Raw genomic sequence first — 14,922 nt, forward strand, 5'->3', positions numbered from 1 at the left:
ATTGTAAACTTGGAAGCAAAAACTTTCCTGTTACGAAGATCATTTAAAGAAACAACATTGCTTCAATGGCTTAAAGGTAAATTGATGGCATAGCTGTAAACTAGTTTGAATATGGTTTGAACAAAGATTGTAAAACATTTTTACCCTCCTATATCTAATTAAAAACTACCCTCTTCCCACTCTCCCTAGACATTGATAAAATGTATTTCAGAAAAAATAGCAATTTTAAATTTTGTATTTGGAATTCTTGATTAAATTATATTGATAACATTATTCAAACATATATTACTAACACATTAAACTAGAGAAGTCTTTAAGCATAGAGGATAAGTGATCAGTACACATGAAAAAATATGAAGTGGAATCCTTTTTTTAAATATATAACATGTGATATAATTCCTTTACGCTTATATAGAAGAACACAGTAAAATGTTCCAGACGAATTGGACATCTGTGACAATTTTTTCCTTCTTGGGATTTTCTCCTTATCCTAAAGTTGAAGCCATCATATTTGTGCTGTGTCTCCTGATGTACCTGATCACCTTCCTGGGCAATGTCATTCTGATCTCCATCACCATCCTGGATTCTCACCTGCACACCCCCATGTACTTCTTCCTGAGCAACCTCTCCGTCCTGGACATCTGGTATACCTCTTCAGCACTCACTCCAATGCTCTCAAATTTTGTTTCAGGTGACAACACCATCTCATTCTCAGGATGCGCTTCTCAGATGTACTTTTCTCTTGCCATGGGGTCCACTGAGTGTGTACTGCTCTCTATGATGGCCTATGATAGGTATGTTGCCATCTGCCACCCCCTACGATACCCTGTCATCATGAATAGGAAGGTCTGTGTGCAAATTGCAGCTGGCTCCTGGGTCACAGGATGCCTCACTGCTCTGGTAGAAACAGCACCTGTGCTGAAGCTGCCACTTTGTGATCATAGCATCATTAATCATTTTACTTGTGAAATCCTGGCTGTCTTAAAGATGGCTTGCGTTGATACCTCCATGATACAGCTCCTAATGCTGGTGATCAGTGTACTTCTTCTTCCCATGCCAATGCTACTCATCTGTGTTTCTTATGCTTTTATCCTCTCTAACATTCTGAGAATCAGTTCAGTGGGTGGTCGAAGAAAAGCCTTTTCAACATGTGCGGCCCACCTGACTGTGGTGGTTCTGTTCTACGGGACAGCTCTTTCCATGTACCTGAAGCCCTCTGCTGTAAATTCACAGGAAGTGGATAAATTCATGGCTTTGATATATGCTGGATTAACCCCCATGTTAAATCCTATTATCTATAGTCTGCGGAACAAAGAAGTAAAAGCAGCTGTGAAAAACTTGATGATTAGAAATCACCTTAGGGCTATCTTACTGTCCATCATCAAATAATATGGGAATAAACACATGTTTCTAGACAATCTTCAACATTATCTTGAAAGCTATGTAATAGTTAATATAAAACTCCTGGGAAGAATCATTTGGTATAGGAGGTCACCATTAGGTTCTCTATCCTGATTTTCCTTATACACAATATTTTTTGCATAGAAATTCATTTACACTGAATTAATTTTGCATTCATACAAATACTGTAGCTTTTAATAAGCATTAGCATGACATCAAAATTAACTGTTCATCTATATAATCTCAGTGTTCAGATGTGGCATGCTCATGAAAATATCTAGCTTAATAATACTATAGACTGAAACTAGTACATTTTCAAATATCTTATTTTCAATTATTTGCTTTTATCTCTAGATTTAAAATGAATAGATACTTTAAAGCAGTGTGTATATAGTTCAAGCGATATTCATATAATGTTATTTATAAAATTGAGGTAACATCAACTTTAGAATTCTTACTAGCTTCCCAAGTGATAAAAATGTGAAAAAATATGTAATTTTAGATTTGACAAAATAATCTATGAATAATTTTGCTTATTTTTATATGTGCTGGATGAATAACTATTTGTATTTACAAAATTTGCATAATAAGTGTTTGCATAACTTTAATACTTTGTATGAGCTACAGTAAAGCTGAAACAATTAGGATTTCTAATTATATAAGTGAATATATGATCACAATATTTCCATATTGTGCTTTTTGAAATCTCAGTGAATTCATTGAGGTACTCATCTACATGTTAATTTTTTAAAGCATGTTGAATAATTGACCACTTAAGGACAAGGCAGATAAACCCCTATCCTGTAGTAATTACATTGCAAAAGAAATGATTTATTAATGTAGGCATATTGTAGAAAATAATTCATGAATATATTTAATATGTGAGGTTTAAATTAAGTGAAACGCAATTTGGCCATTAGTACAAATTGATGTTTTTCTTTTTCATCTTCAGTAAAGTTAGGGAATAATGAGGCCACTGTGCACACATCGTAGAAACTTCCTTGGATTTCTGTCAGTGATGGTTTTATCCCATGGAAAATGCAAATCTTGCTACCATAACTGATCTCTTGAGCCTCAGGCTTATGAAAGATGAAATAATCATAGATAATTATCCATACATGTCTGTTATACCATCACTGAGCTTTCAGGTCTATCCATCTTTGAAATGACAAAAAATGTCTTAGGCCCAAAATATGCTGGAGAAGCATCAACAGAAAGATCCAGGATGTTCAGAATCTCTAATAGAAGGAACAGGATCATCTCAGAAAGCCATAAATGGATGCTTTGTTCCTGTGAATCTGATGGAAGAGGTTCATGAACTAGAGGAATCAAGAGAAATAAAAAGTACAAAGTACAAAAGCTAGGAAGTTCACCTAACCTTATCAATGAAGCAAACAAGGTGATTTACTTTTAGAGAATTTTACTAAAGAAGGTTATCAATGCGGCTTGGGACTCAATGTATATAATAAATCTTTGGAAACAAAGATATCAGTTCCTAGGCCATATCTGTAGACAAAGCTAAACAGAGTTCACAAACACACAAATACATTTCTATCTGTACTTACTTTCACATTTATTGGTAAAATTGAAAAACATTGTATATGAATGCAATGGATTTTATCCTTGTTTTCTTGCTATCTTATATATTTCTCTTTTCTGACCATAAGAAATGTGGCTTCTAATATCTCAAATGTATTCCCATTAGTATGTGCTCAGTCTCCATTTCTACTGGTTTTTTTTTAACCTAAACTGGTATATGTGTGTTGCCACAACTTTGAGGTGTAACTTTCATTCCAGACCTCCTCTGAGATGCTAGGTTGCTATTATCTGATGTGGCTCAGGACTGTGCCTGAAATTCTCTTGGCTGAATTCACACAACTAATAAGCAGAGGAAAAATCCAAACCCCCTTTTCTTTTCACATCTACCATGTTAGAGCAGAAGCACTGAAATATGTACATGAATTGTATGTCAGCAAGAGAATGGTCAGAGAATACTACAGATAACTTTAACATTGACAATGTACAAGAAGAAGAGTTAGATTGTGAAGGCAGCTTTTCATCATAGAGGAAGATTTGGGATTGTAGCTTTGTTTTTCTTTTCTACTCAGTTTATTTCTCATAGCATAAATATATCTACTTCCATCTATCTTATCACAAATGACAAGATTTTCATAGTTTTTAATGAATGTACCATTTTATATAAATTCCACTTTTTATCTCTCTGTAGCTGGTAGGCACTCAAGTTGTTTCCATTTATTATCATGAAAAATGCTGCAATGAACTTGGGAGTTCTGTGCACCTTCTCCATTTGTTCTGAATATATGTTCAGAAATGGGACTGCTGGATTATATGACAGTTCTATTTGTATTTTTTGGACATTTTTCAACTGCTTTCAGCATTGTAACAACTCGAATTCCACTAATAGTTTAGAGACTTTCAATTTACATCTTCACCACTACTTTTGACTTTTGTCACCAACACTTTCCATCTTTTGTCATTTTATTTATGATAGCCATTTTTATCAAGGTGAGATATTATTGCATTGTAACTTTGATTTGACTTTCCCCCATTATTAGTATTGTAGGGATAATGTATAGAGGGGTTACAGTTGCATTCGTCAGGTAGTAGGCGCATTGCTTCTTGTATTGAACCTGTTTTTGATACAAGTACTGGTCATTAGGTTTGTTATCATCCATTTTTATTTCTTTTTTATGATCATTAAGTAGTTGTACAAGTTGTTCACTTTATGAGCATAATGCATATTAGTTAACTGAGATTTTTGTTTAGTTGCCATTGAGGTTTAGGACCTATTTATATGTTTTGGATATGAATACCTAGGCAGATGTATAGTTGAAAATATTTTCATCCCATTTTTCATATTATCTCTGCTCCTGCTGATTGCTTCCTTTGTTGTACAATTGCTTGGAGCTTGAAAAAATCCTATATATTTATGACTAGGGAGATGAGGTTCAAGGGGAGGGAGGAAGATGAGTGGAGAGAAAAAGGGCAGGAAATGCAATCATAAAACTCAGAGGTGAAAATGGAACCCGGCAATGAGACAGATACAATTGGGACACATGCGGCAAAGATGACAGAAGAGGTCAAGATCAAGATACATTATACTCAAAGATTGACATGTTGAATTGAAATCTCTTTGTATACCATGTACAGATAATTGAAAATACAGAGGAAACATTCAGGACATTGAAATGAGAAAGAATTTTGCAGACAAGATTCCTAAATCACACACAGGAAACAAAACCAAACATAGACATATGGGATTATGATTGTCACAGTTTCAATTGTGAATGAAGTTATACTTACAAAGTGTTCATAACTCATACTTAAAATAATTTATTACATTATCTAATAGAACTAAATTCTTTTTCCTTAATATTTATGTCAGCAGTCTAAATGAAGGGCAAGTTCATCAAACAATGTTTGATTCCACAGATAAGGAAAAGAAATACTTGTTATGTAATAGGTGTACTTGTTCCCCAATTATTCCAACAGAAATTTTATGTTGGAGTGAGGGATCTATGGTGTGAAGAACTTCTAGTAAGACAAGGACTGTGTCCCATAGATACAAATAAGGAGATAACTGAGAATATATTGTGACTGACCAAAAGCTCACTGGGAAGGTAATATTGCCTTGCCTTGTGACTTTTGATAGAGGCAAATGTCCACACAACTAGCTTGACTTTATGTAACATGAGAGCTTTCTAGTTTAAAATGTATCTACCTAAGTAAAGTCAACTAAAGGATCTTAATAACCTAAACAGCTACAAAAATAACACTCTATCATGGAAAAACATGATCTAGGCATTACGAATGGAAACAGACATTTGCTGTGAATTGAATTCATTACCCTTTACATTTTTGCTGACTTTCTCTTTGATCTTTTGTTAAGTTAATCAAACAGAAGCTATATGCACAATCTTTCTTGGAATGGAAATAAATTCATATCAACAAAATAATAAATAATTCCATATGCAGATGTGAATCCATGTGTCAAGATCACAAAATTATTACATCTATATCAAATCATTTGGAAAATAGATTCAGATAAATAGATACAATATTAATTTAAGTGTTTTAGTAAAGTCTGTTCAGCTATTGTATAAATGTTAACATTTACATTATTACCTCAGTGTTGATAGATTATGATTACAATGGTTACACTATGTCTGTAATTTTCCAACAGATGAAATTTTACTTCAAAACACAGATTCTGAGAAACAATTTACTTCAAATATCAAGGACAATATTTATGCACATAAACATAAACAAAAATACACAACCACAAGTTATACTGTGTATTCATTAAGTACCAATGGAAATGTGTCCAAATATTTTTATATTGTAAAATTATAAATGTCTGGAACCCCAAAGTGCGAATTAACCTAATACTCCTTTCTACAAATAAATGGAGTGAAGTGATAAATACTATTTCTGATTGTTAATGTTTGGTTAAAGAAGAATTAAAAGCAAATTTCTTCAGGCATCAGAGGAATCATATAATGACAAGAATGATTCCATATGTATTTTATCAGGATCAAAAGATAATGAATGGAAAAGTCATATAGTCTTAAAGGTGTAGGTTTTTTTTTAACTACACAGGACCCATAACATTGAATTTAAGTTGTGAGTTACATTTGAAGAGACATCATTAAAGTGAGACATATCTTTGTCCAGTATAAAACTTACCTGGGTTTACAAAAGAACTAATACAGATGGGAACATTCATTCTCTTTTTCAAATGGCCTCAGAAAATGAGAGAAAATGGAGGCATTCAAACAATGCAACGAAGTCTGGGCCAAAACTTAAAGAAAAATAGACAGAGAGCAGTTTTCAGTAAAAGCTCTGTGGCGCAATGTGGGAGAGGCAGAAGCTGTTTAAATGTCCCCATCCTGGTGGATTAACATCATTATTATCCAGTCCACAGGAAAGAGACTAACAGGACTAACAGGAAAGAGAGCTGTAAATGCTCTACAACAACAATACTCCATCTACTATGGCAAAACAAAAACAGAACCCAAAGATTCAGAGACAAGATTATGTAGGCAGAAACCTGACTAACATTGAAGTACATTGACAAAGAATGGAGCATATGAACAGGCAGTGTAGGTTGATATGGTTCTAAAACAAGTAGAAAAGAGGAACATTGACAGAAAAGTGGAAAACTTTAGCAATCATAAACAGACTAAGAAGTCATGGGCACTGTGGATGGTGAAGCTGATTTTTCTCTGTGCTCATCACTGGCCCCCAAAATAATGATTCACAGAAAAAGACATTTCAATTCACTGAAGAAGAGTAACCACTGGTTTCACTTCCCAAACCTCTTCGTATTTGTAGCATCCTTTCTGAGCTTGTGAGAACAATTCAGAAACATTTGAGATGTTTATATTCCCTTTAGGCTAGGAACACCCACCTTCTTCCTTCTAGAGTAGTTCTACTAATCTGTACCTTCAAGTGTTCACCAATTTGAGCTACATTCCGCCCTATATCAGACCCTCCACCATCAGAACTGTGTTCTCACAGGGTGAACCACATCCACCAATCATCTTATAGTCTGTTATTTTTTTTCTCATGTCCCCATATAAAGATATGGGAGAAGCAGTGAAGGAAAATGAGGTTGGTATTGATGGAGTAGATCTTGGGACAGAAATCTGGCACTAAGAGTGAAACGGGTGTTAGACTTTAGTAGTATACTTTATTCCTCAATGTCTTAGTCTTTCAGTTCTGAATTTTTTGGACAGTATGATACTGATACAATGCAAACAAGTTTCCAACTTATTTAAACTTGAAATGGCACCAAAATCAACTTCATTTGTTTATTATGAGTAAAGACAACCAAGGCTTAGAAAGAATGAATAATCAGCCCCAAACTCATTTAGGTAGTTTGGAGACTTGAAACATTCATACTCGATATCTTTATTTCCAATGCACACATACAGCCCTTTTCTAGTGTTTCTGTGTGCTCCATCAGAAATGCTTATTTCAGATATATCTCAGGATAGAATTCTAATGGAAGCCCATGTCGTTGTGAAATCTGGAGCAGAACTTACTACAAGCAAGATTTATAGCAAACTATGGTCCTCAGTATTTCTCACTGAGCAAGGTTTTGATTGAAGAACAATACTTCTCACTAGCCAGGTTTTCTCAAAAAAAACAAAAACACAAAATGTCTCATTGGCTTTTCTCTGGATCTACTTTGTGCCACTTATGCAAAGAAATGCATCGCGTAATGCTGCTATTTAATTGGGCTTTGCTTCAGTATATATTTGATAGCAGCTTTGACATCCTTATTCCTCAAGCTATAGATGATAGGATTAAGCATGGGAGTCATAGCTCCATAAAATAAAGCAATGATCTTGTCTGCAGTTTGAAACTTATCCTCCTCATTCACGTCTTGAGACTTGGGTTTTGCATAAATAGAGAAGATAGTACCATAAAATATGATCACCACAGTCAGATGAGCTGAGCAGGTAGAAAAGGCCTTGCGTCTTCCTGTAGCTGAGTTCATTCTCAAGATAGTGAAGAGAATGAACATATAGGAGAAAAAAATGATCAGCAGGGGGAGAACCAAAAAGACCATGTTAGATAACATCATGGTAATAATGTTGAGGGAAATATCAGCACAAGCTAGCTTGAGGACCGCTAAGACGTCACAGGTAAAATGATGGATAATATTATTTCCACAGAAAGGCAATTGCATGGCAAGGGATGTTTGCACAACTGAATTGATTCCACCGCAGAGCCATGACACAGAGGCCATCAGCACATACACCTCCTTGCTCATGATGATGGGATATCTCAGAGGATTGCAGATGGCCACATAACGATCAAAAGCCATCATGCCCAGAAGCAAGCATTCTGTTGATCCCATTGCAAATCCAACGAACATCTGAACTGTGCATCCAGAGAAGGAAATGTTTCTTTTCTTGGAGATTAAGCTCACCAGTGTTGAGGGAACAGAGGATGTTGTATAACAGATATCAAGAAAAGAGAGGTTGCCCAGAAAGAAGTACATGGGAGTATGAAGACGGGAGTCAAAGATGCATGCTATGATCAGAGCCCCATTACCAATTAGATTCACTAGATACATCACCAGGAGCAGAACAAAATAGACTATCTCAATCTTTGGGTATCCAGAAAAACCAAGAAGAAGAAATTCTGACACAAATGTTTGGTTAATTTTATCCATATCATTCACTTAAGATGTCAATGAAAGATTTCACATAAAACATACCAACTGCCAAGAAAGAAATGCTACAAAGTACTTGAAACATCATTTTCGGGGATTTTTGGAGTTTCTTGCTTGAAGTTCAACAATGTTCTGAGCAATGCAATGAATCTGGGATGAATGAAAGTATTTAAGCATTATCACCAATGCGGTTAGTTATACATGGAACTAATCATGATGAGAGAGAGAGAGGGGAGAGAGAGAGAGAGAGAGAGACAGAGACAGAAGACAGAGAAACAGAGACAGACAGAGACAGAGAGACAAAGAGGAAACTTTTTTATGTTGAGAACCACCTTCTGGAGTTAGTATTTCTAATGCTCATGGCCAATTACCAATTAAAAGTCTGATTTCTTCATTTATTTCTTCTGTTCCAACAAGGGAGTAGTGGAGAAGGAAAAATTTACTCAACAGCATTGGAGATTTGATTAATGATTATTCAGTTACAGTGAATGTTTACCAATATTTAATCATAATAAGTTAAAAGTGTCACCTGAAATTTAACATCTGATGAATGTATAGTTAGTTACAGACTTCGTATTTCAGCACATTCAGTATCTTGTTTGATTGTTCCTTTTGGCAGGACCATTGTATATGAAGGAGATGGAAAAATTTAGAACATTAAATAAGCTCCAGACCTCTCTTATTCTGCTGCTATGAAATTTCATCTTGATAAATTATTCCAAGTCAATCTAAAAGTAGTAAGAATGTTATTTCAATTTTATATATACATGATTTCAAGTCTGCAAATACCACTACATGTTTTTCTAAACACAAATTCTTCATATTACCCCACTTTCCCACACATGAAAGACAGAACTTCACTGAGCTTATCCTGGTAATAAATAATAGAATTTGAAGCTAAGCTCCTTGCTTAGGTCAATTTAACATTTGGTTATCTAGGTCAACTCAATAATTTTCATATCCACATAAAGCACCGTGGGATAATCAAAAGCTTTAGATTCTGTTATTGTGTTCTTTCTCAGAGGTGCTTTTGCTGATGTACATGAATCAGTTTGCCTAGTACTGGAGAAGAAAGACTTTCATAACATACATTGAGTTTGCAGCTTATAGAGACATTTCTCATTCAAATTTAAAAGCAGGATAAAGTCATACCAAACCACTACTTATACTTTGAGAATATTAGAAGCCCACCTTGAAACTAATCATGTTCCAAATATAGTTAGAATACATTTAAAAGCATAATAAAATACTTCCATTGTGGAGTTCACAGGTCTACTGAGAGCATGGACAAATCATATATGGACATATATTATACCTGCATTTACCAACTAAATCTTAGGCTAACAATGTAGACTTTTGCAGATTCAAATCATATAAGGGAGAATCTAGGACAATATCACACTTAGGCTGGATTTAAAAGCATGGAGAGATTGGGAAAAAAAAACTGGAAGGCAGCATACACGAAGAATGAGTAAACTGGCATCTCATTAACTTCCCCCCAAAGTGTCTTTTTTTTTTTGAAGGAATGTGGCAAGTATTTCTGGGAAGCAAAGTGAATCTCAAGCATGTAGAAAGCCTCCAAGATTGAGAAGAGAATGAGGCACTGATTTTGTGAAGAAGGGCCTATCATTAGAAAGCAAAGTGCTGGAGTAAGAGATTTCGCTTGATTGGTAAAGTGCTAGTCAATGAGTAAAAGCAGCAGGTATTGAGTTCCTTTCCAAGTATGGGACCTAAAAGAAAAGAAAGCAAGGGAAATAAACCCCTTCCAAACCTAATAAACTAATCTCTAAATGGGCAAGGGAGTTAAGGAGAGACTTCTTAGAAGGGATAAGAATGCAAAGAAACACATAAGGAAATGTTTGTCATCTTTGGCCACACAAGAAATGCAAATCAAAACAATTGAGATTCCATCTCACCCCTGTTAGATTGGTCAACATTTTGAGTGCAAACAACAACAAATGGTAGCCAGAATATGATGGGAAATGAATGCTACTGCATTGTTGATGGGAGTGTAGACTAGTATTAGCTCTCTAGATAGCACTCTAGAGGTTCCTCTAAAAACTAAACATACATCTTCCTTACAGCTCAGCCCTACCCTGAGGAACATGAGCCAGGATATGATAAGGACACCTGCACATCCATGTTCAGTTCTGCATTATTCAAAATAGCCAATATGCAGAAACAGCCCAGATGCCCCACAATAGGTGAATGGTTTCAAAACATGTGATACCTGTACACAATAGCATTTTACACAGCCATTAGAAAGAATAAAATAATGCCATTCACCTAGAAATAGATGGAACTAGAAAAATTATGTTCAGTGAGGTCATCCAAACTCAGAAAGACAAATGGCTTCCATTCTTTCTGATACACAGAAACTAGGTCTAAACTGTACTGCATAGGAACATGATGAATAATACAGGATTCTAGATTCTTACACACAGTGAGACCAAAAGAAGATACTCTTAAGAAAGAAACCCGAAGCACAATGCCTAAGTGCCTCTTCGTATTTCTATAAAATAATATACATATTGAAATGAACTCCAAGGTATGAAAGGTATGCCCTTTCTCCCTTTTTAAAATCAGTTTCTAGTTTTGATGATTCTCTGTTTTTTACTTTATGTATGGTGTACTCAAGACTACATTTTCTTTTTTGTCTTTCTTTTTTGCTAGTCATGGGAACTGAACCCAGGGCCTGAGCACTGTCTTTGGACTTTCTCAAGGCTAGAACTCTACCAGTTGAGCCACAGTACACTTCCAGATTTTTTCTATGTATGTAGTACCAAGGAATCGAACCCAGGTTTTCATGCATTATAGGCAAGCACTCTTACTAAGAGGCCAAATTCCCAGCCCCAAGACTACATTTTCTGAAGAGGAAAGGGTACAGAAATTGAGGGGAAAATGGTGAAAAAGTACAGCAGTCCAGCTCAGTGGACACTGACAAAAATGAAATACACATGTTGGGTGAAAATGTGAGCAAGTGACTGGGAGAGAACAAGGAAACAGAGGATAATGTATGAAAGGAAATATACTCATCACCTGACTAATGTAATTGTAATCTCTTTGTATGTAACTTCTATGATAACAATAAATTAATAATATTTTTAAAGAAAGCAAAGAGATTTCCTGTGCATGACCCTAGTAGCCAACCAAGGTTTACATTATACATTATATTATGAGGTTTTTTTTGTTAACTTCTCTGTGTTCTAGAAGCAATGTAACTATTTATCTCTCTATATATGTGTGTATGTGTTAATGTGGTATCAATACTTACTAAATATGTAAACTGTTTTTTCTGTAAATATCATCAAATTTGAGTCTGGAAAAAAATGACAAGATCAGGCCTTGAATAGATTGATAATTTGGGGAATTTTCTACCCATTTGATTTATGTTGCTATATCATCACATCTGAAAAAACTACTAGAGTAAATATTTTTGTAGTAAAAAATGTAATCCTGTAGAAATATTTTCTAGGAATGGAAAGTTTTAGGTAACATTATGCAAGAGAATTATTTAAATTTTGAAGACACAGGCAAAAGGGGGAATACACATTCTCAGTCTTAGAAATGAAAAAAGTTAATCCCAAAGAGATTGTCCCTTTTTATTTAATGAGTTTAAAGACAAGGGAGGGAGGAAAGGAAGGAAGGAAGGAAGGAAGGAAGGAAGGAAGGAAGGAAGGAAGGAAGGAAGGAAGGAAGGAAAGAAGGAAGGAGGAAGGGAGGGAGGGAGGGAGGGAGGGAGGGAGAGAGGGAGGGAGGGAGAGAGGGAGGGAGGAAAGAAAAGGAAAGACAGAGGTGATTAAAGAAGGAAGTATGAACTATTTACCATAGCAATAGTTACAAATGCAAAATACAGAGAGTAACCAGATATCAACTTACCAGCTACACAAGGAGATGTTCCAGATCAGATTTCCTTGGGATGCAGACATGAGAAGCTTCTTATCTTTCCTCCTAGGCAAATGTGGAAATGCCACTTAGGCTAGTTGAATTGCTTCTCCTGAAACCTCCTGGATGGAAATTCCTTCACAATTCTCATCTACCTAAAGTCAGACCTGTCTTTCTGCCTTTAATTTCTTCAGCTACCAACACTGTATATTGGTCAGTTTCTATAGGGAAAGATGACAAAAGACATGGAGAAGCAGACCATGTCTTACTCATCCCTTGATACCTATGTAATATAGTAGCTACACACAGTAAATGGTGTTTGACTGAATTCATGAAGGTTACTTGCTAGGTTCTTAAGTACTTTCCTTATCTGTTATTTGTCAATTCCCCTTAAGGGCAACTTCTGTCCTCAAGTTGTTCATCTGCAACAAAGGTTGATATAATTTTAGTATGTTTTTGTTATTACAAACTGCAATCTAATTTAAATGACAATGTACATGATCACTAATTATTCACTGGAGTACAACTTAAATGAGTTTAATGTAATCAGGAAATACCTCAGACTAAAATCAAAGATCTTCTTTATAACTATATAGTTTATTTTTTTCATTTGTGCAATAATGATAAAATTCTTAAAAGTTGTAGAGACACTACAAAAGACTGTGCCAGACTCTGGTGGTTTAAACCTATAAACCTAGCTATTCAGGAAGCTGAGATTTGAGGATCATGGTTCAAAGCCAACCCAGACAAGAAAGTCTGTGAGGGAAGCTCTTATCTCTAATTAATCAACCAAGAGCCAGAAGTGGAGCAATGATTTAAGTGGTAGAGCACAAGTTTTATGTAAAAACATACAGTGATAGTACCCAGAGCTTCAATTCAAGCCCAAATAGAGAGAGACAATAAAAGAAAAAATGAAATAATAAATAAGGCAATGTGCAGAAATTGCTTTAAGGATTATACATATTATACAAATAGTAATTAATAATACTAATGTAAAAATAAGTCGATACCTACATTTCTTTATGTTATTCAAAATACATAGTGACTATTAGCTATAATTACAGATTTGGCTAATATGAGTTTAATTATTATGCCATTTCTGGTATTAAAAACTCACCCTTACTTTATACATCATGGAATTCTATGCTGCCATCAGAAAGAATGACATACCTCATTCATAAGGAAATGGAAAACTTGGGAAAAATAATATTAAGTGAAGTAAGCCAGACCCAAAGGAACATAGACTCAGTGGTTTCCCTCATTTGTAATAATTAGTACTCATCTAGGATTCTCCTAGCAGAGGATTACAGTAGCTCAAAACCTATGTACACAAGGTCATATAGGATAAGACTAAGTGAAATTAACTGTAGGATATGGAAACAAGAGCTTTATCTTTGTGATTGTTGTTCTTAATGTATTATGTTATTTCTTTTCTCTTTTTCCCCCTAATGGTTAATATCATGTGGTTACTGTATTTGACTTTGTTATCTGGTATATTATAGATACATTTATTTGTTTATTTGAAGTACAGAAGAGAAGGGGGAAACAAGACGATTAAGAGGGGCTTGAGGAGGGAAATGGGGACAAAAACATAAGAAGGGGTATCAATTTTTGAGAAGAAATGCATCCACTACTTGACAAATGTAACTGTAACCCCTCTATACATTACCCCAACAATAAAAAACTCACCTTATTAGCAATAAATTATTTCTATGTCCTCTATAAACCAAGAATATTTACACAGTATTTATGTCAGCATTCTGAATTAAGGCCAGATTCAACAAACAATGCCTGATTTTATAGATGGAGAAAAGAAAGAATTTGTTATGCAACAGTTATTATAATTGTTCCCCAGTTCCCAAAGCAATTTAAAGTTGGAGCGAGGAATCTGTAGGATAAAGAAGCATCCGTTCCAAGAGAGACAGTGTCCCATGGACCCCATTAAAAGTAATGTTGAGACTATATTGTGGCTGAACTGAAGCTCAATAAGAAAATAACCATCACCTGACCTTGTGACTTTTTGAGATGTGCCACTGTTCACATGACAAACTAATATCTACAAGAAGATTATTGTACTATACAAGGGGAGTTTTATTGTAACATTTCCATATATGCAAACTCATTACTGCTATCACCTTCTCTTATTCCACTCTCCCATTCAAAAGCAATCTCAATATTCTTTCCTCAATATGCAGATAAATTACTTGGACTACATTATCCTCTTTGCTTCACCTTTCTTCTTCCACAGACATACAAACCCAACAGACCTTTTATTTTCCCTGTCATTCTTGGATTTTAAATACATATTATCTGTAATACAGAATTTATCATGCATTTCCAGTGTGTATATGTCATATTTTGATCAAAGTAAACCTCTCTATTGATTTCTCTTTTGTCTGTCCACCAATCATCTGTTGATGAACAAAATC

At 35.0% G+C, this 14,922-nt stretch overlaps 2 protein-coding genes across 2 annotated transcripts; one reads left to right on the forward strand and one right to left on the reverse strand.

Annotated features, from left to right (window-relative positions):
• Window positions 1-429: 429 nt before the first annotated feature.
• LOC150065721 (olfactory receptor 13F1-like) lies at window positions 430-1,389 on the forward strand. The gene has a single exon (XM_090329156.1). The coding sequence runs from the start codon at window positions 430-432 to the stop codon at window positions 1,387-1,389; it is 960 nt and encodes a 319-aa protein (XP_090185282.1).
• A 6,265-nt stretch (window positions 1,390-7,654) lies between these two features.
• On the reverse strand, window positions 7,655-8,696 carry LOC150065722 (olfactory receptor 13C3-like). The gene has a single exon (XM_090329157.1). The coding sequence runs from the start codon at window positions 8,606-8,608 to the stop codon at window positions 7,655-7,657; it is 954 nt and encodes a 317-aa protein (XP_090185283.1). The 5' UTR covers window positions 8,609-8,696.
• Window positions 8,697-14,922: the final 6,226 nt, after the last annotated feature.

Source organism: Megascapheus bottae, chromosome 3 (assembly GCF_031878675.1).
Source record: "Megascapheus bottae isolate mThoBot1 chromosome 3, mThoBot2.hap1, whole genome shotgun sequence".
Lineage (NCBI taxonomy): Eukaryota > Metazoa > Chordata > Mammalia > Rodentia > Geomyidae > Megascapheus > Megascapheus bottae.

Bases quoted from the DNA above. Each gene is read 5' to 3' on its own strand.
- LOC150065721 (XM_090329156.1), top strand. From the start codon at position 430: ATGTTCCAGACGAATTGGACATCTGTGACAATTTTTTCCTTCTTGGGA.
- LOC150065722 (XM_090329157.1), bottom strand. From the start codon at position 8,608: ATGGATAAAATTAACCAAACATTTGTGTCAGAATTTCTTCTTCTTGGT.